This window comes from Astyanax mexicanus, chromosome 5 (assembly GCF_023375975.1).
Source record: "Astyanax mexicanus isolate ESR-SI-001 chromosome 5, AstMex3_surface, whole genome shotgun sequence".
Taxonomy (NCBI): domain Eukaryota; kingdom Metazoa; phylum Chordata; class Actinopteri; order Characiformes; family Acestrorhamphidae; genus Astyanax; species Astyanax mexicanus.
In genome coordinates, this window is record NC_064412.1 from 34246179 (window position 1) to 34252856 (window position 6678).

General features: G+C 36.8%; 1 protein-coding gene and 1 long non-coding RNA gene across 4 annotated transcripts; one reads left to right on the plus strand and one right to left on the minus strand.

Moving 5' to 3' along the window:
- Positions 1 to 322: 322 nt before the first annotated feature.
- LOC125802230 (uncharacterized) lies at positions 323 to 5044 on the plus strand. Of its 3 annotated transcripts, XM_049479572.1 has the most exons (5): positions 331 to 571; positions 1136 to 1225; positions 1611 to 1697; positions 2061 to 3527; positions 4376 to 5044. In XM_049479572.1, exons 3-4 carry the CDS (start codon positions 1670 to 1672, stop codon positions 3455 to 3457), a joined length of 1425 nt encoding a protein of 474 aa, XP_049335529.1. In that variant the 5' UTR covers positions 331 to 571; positions 1136 to 1225; positions 1611 to 1669; the 3' UTR covers positions 3458 to 3527; positions 4376 to 5044. The 3 variants fall into 3 exon arrangements, 2 of the variants coding, with proteins under 2 accessions (XP_049335529.1, XP_049335530.1); XR_007439247.1 differs by lacking the exon at positions 2061 to 3527 and having other exon boundaries at positions 323 to 571; XM_049479573.1 differs by lacking the exon at positions 1136 to 1225.
- Positions 3583 to 4159, minus strand: LOC125802232 (uncharacterized). Its single transcript, XR_007439252.1, has 4 exons — positions 4081 to 4159; positions 3964 to 4041; positions 3860 to 3911; positions 3583 to 3755 (listed from the first exon to the last, which is right to left on the minus strand). It is a non-coding gene; the product is annotated as an uncharacterized LOC125802232 (long non-coding RNA).
- Positions 5045 to 6678: the final 1634 nt, after the last annotated feature.

Consider the following 6678-nt stretch of genomic DNA (forward strand, 5'->3'; position numbering starts at 1 on the left):
GTAATCCTATAAATATGTTTTTAACCACTCATGAATTATACTTGTCTTAAATATAATATTGGTTATAGTCAATTATAATGTATTATAACAGGTCTTTGTGCGCTCTACGTAAAGTGACATACTTTTTCATTGCAGGACTGGATTATTAATGATAGATATACACTATTTTAACATGTATATCATAAGCATAGCTATAGTAAATTTAATGCTTAATAAACATGGCTATAGTGGGCTATGCATTTTTATAAATATTTATAGCCATGTTTATAATGCCTTATGAATGCATTATTATATATCGTCGCTGTCCGATGAAAAACACGTATCTCCAATTTTTGCGTTTTTTACTTTTTTTCATGTGTTGAATGTGGGAATGCATCTCTACCTATCCATACAAGTGAAGATGAAAATGACCAATCAAAAGTCTGAAAAATCGCTCATCCGTTTTCCGCGTATCTCCATTGGCTGCTAGACCTGTCTGTCAAACCGCATATCTCCTCCTCCCAACCCCCGCCCCCTCTCTCTGTGGACGTGAAGAAAGTTGTTCTCCGGCAGCGTAGCTCAAACACTCAAGGTAAGAATTAAACTGTATCCGCTTTAACTAGTCGCTAACACATGTAAATATGTGTCACAGTTCTATGTTACTTCATTTGAGCAGTGTTTATTACAGGTTTTCGTTCGTAATAAGGTTAACTTACTTAAAGGCTAGCCAGCTAAGTTAGCTAGCTAGTTGTCTAAAACACACATTAGCTAGCTAGCTAACTAGTTAACCGAGGGTCAGGCAGTTAACGTTATGTTTTGTGTGAAATCTGTCTTTTTCAGACCAGAAATGTCTCTCTCATTAAAAGAGCTATGTGCACTGGTAAATGTACCGTATGATAGGACACTGGAAGAAAAGGTGTTTAGTGAGGAAGATGAGGAAGACGAGGAAGAGGGTGAGGCTGTAAGGCAAGAAGAAGTCGTGTTAGGATGCATTGAGTCCTCTTGTGAGGAGCAAGGTTTATGGAAAATGTGTATTAGCATTAAGTCAGACAGAGTAAAGATTTCAGAATTTAAGTTTTTACTCTTCAAAACAAAGCCTGAATTCGGTCAACTAGTGCAGGCACTGTTACAATATTTTCTTTTCTTTTTATTGAAGATGTACTTTGCCCCAGAAATATCTCTGGACAAGAACAGGCCACTGAGGATGTGCAAGATCAGGTGGAACATAATGAATCCGAAAAAGACGGTATGTGTCTGAAAAACACACAGAGGGAGAGAGAGAGAAAGAGAGACTATTTAACCCATAAAAGTTTAGACCCAGTTCTGAATATTGATACAAAATCCCTAAGATACTTTACCGGAGATATTTACCTGTTTATTTCTTATTACATGAGAAAGGGGGTACATAACTTAATATTTTAAGGTGAAAATTCCAATGTAACATAAATGATAAGAATAATTTAGTAATTTGTATTTTAACATTTTGTTCTAGAAATAATTTCAGAGCTAGTTATATGAAAAGTAACACACTTTTAAAGGGTTTGGGACACGTAATTATGAGATCTATTGGGCTGAGCACTGGAAATGCAAGAAAGCAAATAACACATTTTTCTGTAGTTTTTTTATTAAAGATGCACATTGTTCAAAAAATATCTCTGGACAAGAGGATGCTGCTGATGGACAAGATCAAATGGCACACAATGGATCTGAACTAGTGGGTATGTGTGTGTGTCTCTCTCTCTCTCTCACACACACACACACACACACACACACGGATGGACTTGTTATCCCATAAGAGCTCAGACCCGGTTCTGAATATTGATACAAAATCCCTGAGATACTTACCTGAGATACTTACCTGAGATACTTACCTGTTTAAGGTTAAAATTCCAATGTAACATAAATGACAAGACTAATTTCATAACTTGAATTTTAACATTTTGTTCTAGAAATAATTTCAGAGCTAGTTATATGAAAAGTAACACTTTACACTTTAGCGTTTGGGACACTCGTTGTGTTTTTTTTCTTTTTATTAAACACTTGAAATGAAGTAAGAATGTTTGTTTTTTTTTTCCTTCAAGAGGGCAATAAAGAAAATGATGTAGCTGAGGAGGCTTTAGGTGGAGAGTCTCGCATGGGAAGACCAAAAAGGCGGACAAACACAGAGACCTGGAAAGTCAACAATCAGAAAAGGAGAAGAATGATGGGTCAGTCATATCTTGGAAGAAGGCAAAATGAGGAAGTGATGAGGGAAGAAAGAAAAATGGGTAGGCCATGCCAGTCTGTATTTTGTAGGAAATCAAAAAAGCTGCACTGTGAAGCAATACAGGAAGCGGACAGGGAGGCAATTTTTAAATACTTCTGGGAAAAATTAGACTGGAGGGAGAGGAAAATGTATGTTGTGTCACTGGTAGATGTAGGCCCTGTGAGAAGACGACGGACAGGAGAAGAACAGTCAAGGAGGTCAGCATCGATTCTGTGTCACCTTAAAGTGGATGGCAAAAGGACCAGGGTATGTCAGAGCATGTTTCTTTCAACACTAGGGATCAAGTGGTGCTTTCTAAGTTGGGTTGGCCGGAGAGAGCCTGAAAAGATAAAGAAAACCAGCATCAGGAATGAAGAGGTTGAGTTCCTTCAGCAGTTTCTAAAGGACCTTCCTAAGGTTCCATCTCATTACTGCAGATCTTCCTCTACAAAAATGTACTTGGAACCTCTTTTTAAATCCATCAGTCATCTTCATTCTGAATACACCCATGCTTGTGCAGAAAATAATGTCCAGTCTCTTTCAAGACAAGTATTCAGTAGCGTTTTTAACAAATTAAATCTCTCGCTGTTTCACCCCAAGAAAGATCAGTGCAATACGTGCTGTTCATATAAAGTTGGAAACATAGATGCTGGCACATGGGAAGAACATTGCAGGAAGAAGGAGTCAGCAAGAGTGAGCAAGCAGGAAGATAAAAACAATGCAACTGAGAAAACAATGGTGGTGTGTATGGATCTGCAGGGTTTACTTCTTTGCCCCAAACTTCAAGCCTCAGCACTCTACTATAAAACCAAGCTTGGTGTCCACAACTTCACAATGTACAACATGGCAACCCATGATGCTACTAATTATTTGTGGCATGAAGGGGAAGGTGGACTCACAGCTAATGAATTTGCTTCATGTATCATCCACTTCCTTGAGGAACACAGCATGCATGATGAGTACATCTTATGGAGTGATGGATGCAGCTATCAAAATCGCAACATAGTTTTAAGCAATGCTCTGCTGAAGTTTGCAACTGAGAAGCAAAAGGTCGTTACCCAGAAGTACTTGGAAAAAGGGCATACACAAATGGAATGCGACTCCGTGCACAGCGTGATAGAGAGAAGACTGAGAGACAGAGACATCCATGTTCCAGCCGAGTATGCCACGGTGATCAGAGCAGCACGGTCCAATCCCAGGCCGTACAATGTGCAATATGTCAACCACAGCTGAAGCTTTGTAAGTCCATCCGTCCTGGCAAAAACCCTGGAGAATCAACTGTGTTTGACCTCCGGGCTATCAGGTATGCTCCATGACATAGATTCTCATCTGTCTCACTCTAGTACGCTCAATTATGTCTCATTGAGTTGCACAAATAAAAATAAATAAAAAATTAACAAAACAGACAAACTCTTCAAAAAAGTTTTTCAAAATCTTAATTCGCGATTAAGATAATGGCAGTTCTTATCACCACCCGACTGATATATCCCTGGTATCATTACTGGTTATATTAAACTGTTGTTATACTTACCTTAGATGCTTACCTGTTATACTTACCTTAGATGCTTACCTGTTATACTTACCTTAGATGCTTACCTGTTATACTTACCTTAGATGCTTACCTGTTATACTTACCTTAGATGCTTACCTGTTATACTTACCATAGATGCTTACCTGTTATACTTACCTGTTATACTTACCATAGATGCTTACCTGTTATACTTACCTTAGATGCTTACCTGTTATACTTACCATAGATGCTTACCTGTTATACTTACCTGTTATACTTACCATAGATGCTTACCTGTTATACTTACCTTAGATGCTTACCTGTTATACTTACCATAGATGCTTACCTGTTATACTTACCATAGATGCTTACCTGTTATACTTACCTGTTATACTTACCATAGATGCTTACCTGTTATACTTACCTTAGATGCTTACCTGTTATACTTACCTGTTATACTTACCTTAGATGCTTACCTGTTATACCTACCTTAGATGCTTACCTGTTATACTTACCTGTTATACTTACCTGTTATAAATTTGCACACTTTTTGTGTTTTTTACCATTTGCTCTCTTCCCTCTGTTTTCCTTTGATCTCCTGGCCCCTTTCCCATTCTTACTTTTCACCCTCTTCTTCTCAGGTACAACGTGGATGGTACCATGGACTACAAAACTGTCCATGCAGATGACTGGACACCTTACCTCTCCCCCACTCTTAGGAAGAGGAACAGTGACACCACAGTGCTACCACTGTACACATCCAGCCTGAGAATCAAGGCGCTGAAATACAAGCACCTCCAAGAACTTAAGAATCTCATTCCCAAGGACTTTCATGGATTTTATGATTCACTTAACTATGAGTGATATGCATCACCAGTCTGCAGGTTCACTGTTTAATGTGGAATTGGCTCACGTGTGTACATTAAAAAAAAAAAAAAGCCACAGACCATTTTCTTGAGTCTGACTGTGAGTCTCAAAACATGATTTATGTGTTTTCCTAATGATTTCCCACAAGTAATTCAGATTTGTATCCAATATCTACATGGAATTTAGTTATTTATCAAAAAGAGATATAACATTTTATTAGTAGTTGATACAGGTTATTCTATTGAAATGTTTGTTGGTTCGTATGTTTTTTCTTGTACATATCTGAAATTTATATGAGGTTTTTATTAAATGATTGACGTTTCCTCGTACAGTAAATAATAACTTGATTTATAAATTACATTGTCTGTAACTTTTAAATTTGTATTAGTTGAAAGGTATCTAAGTGACATAGTAAAACATTTCTTAATAAATCTATAAATATCTGTCATGTTGTGTTCTTGATGCAGAATAGATTAAAATATAACAAATATTTTACAATGCAGTATTTCTGAATTAGATTTCTGTATTATTCAAATTTTAGTGTTAAGAATTGTTCAGTAGGAATTTCCTAGCTAGTTATCTGGCTAAACTGATTTGTGAAAGACGTATGCATTGGTTGATTCCAAAAGGTGGGAGCAGAGGAAACCAGGAGCATGCATCCTGCCTCTTTAAAAGGCAGTAAGGTATTGTGCAAAACAATATGTAAACAGTCCAGGTCTTGCTAATATAATCAACTGTTTAAATATGCTGTGTTGGGGAAAACCCGTTTTGTAGAAAAATATTTTCGTAGTTTTTTTAATGTAATGTTTGGTCTCTTTTGGGGTATGAGGATCAGCTGATCGCGCATTTCCGCGCGTCAGATATTAAACCAGCATGGAAACAATAAGTCACACTAAGGATTCAGTGTGATTTTTAGTCAATAACAGTAATACTAGACTCTGCTCCCGTTAAAACATGATTTATACCGGTAGAGTGTAAGGAGAGCGTTCAAACTGCGCAGCTTGGTGGACGTGACTCTGGAATTCACTGTAACGCCCGCGTATGGAACACCCGCGTATGTCCTTTTTGCCGTGTACAAAGCACGTAAGTCCATTTAACATATAAAACTATAGAACTTAAGAAATCAAAATAATATATATGAATTTTAGAACTAAATTATATGTAAACAGCGTTATCTGTTGTTTATTTTACCCAATATTATCAAATTAAAAACAGTCCGGTTTTTGGAGATACGTGCTTTTCATCGGACAGCGACGATATTATAAATGTAGTTATAGAGTCTAATAAAGATGACATTCATAGAAAGTGTTACCAATACTTACAAATAATGTCAAGACATTAAAATACAAAATTAATGAGATTTTATGGTGATTTGCATATTTCTCCATAGTCGCATTACATGTATTCTGGTTGTATAAGGGGGAGGGAGTAGAAATTTTAAAATGGCTATTTCAGTAGTAAAGAAGTGAATATAGCATGTGACATACAATTGGGTAAAAAAGTTTATTATATAATAAATGTATGTAGTCAAATTGACCCCAAATATAAAAGGTGTTAGTAAATTTAAACATAACACAAGGGTAAATAAATGGACCAATAGAAATACTTAATAGAATCTGAAAAATTACCTAAAATAAACTCTTTTAAATTAAATTCCTTTAAAAATGTACAAGTTTTTTTGGGGGGCTTTTTTTCTTGTTTTTACAGATACTTTTTTTTTTATTGGACAGCGACGATATTTAGAATCTGTATTTTCTACAGAAAGTCTCAGATTGTTGTACAATTACATCATGACGCAGTGATAACTGTGTTTATTCAGCGTGCGTTTTTCTACTGAATGTATCGCCGAGTCTCGTAACCCGAGCGGGAAATAAAAAAAAGGCCCAAGCTGTGAATCCCCGCGGTGGCTAATATCTCAGCTCTGCACAACAATAGTGCTGAGGAGAAAGAGCTGCTGACTGCTGAGTTTACTCTACAATGCCACTATTTATGCGGGCGTGTTTATGAACATAAACAGGAAGAGCGTTAATACTAACAGTTCAGCTGGCCTCCGTAATCTTGGCCCGGGCCCACAATG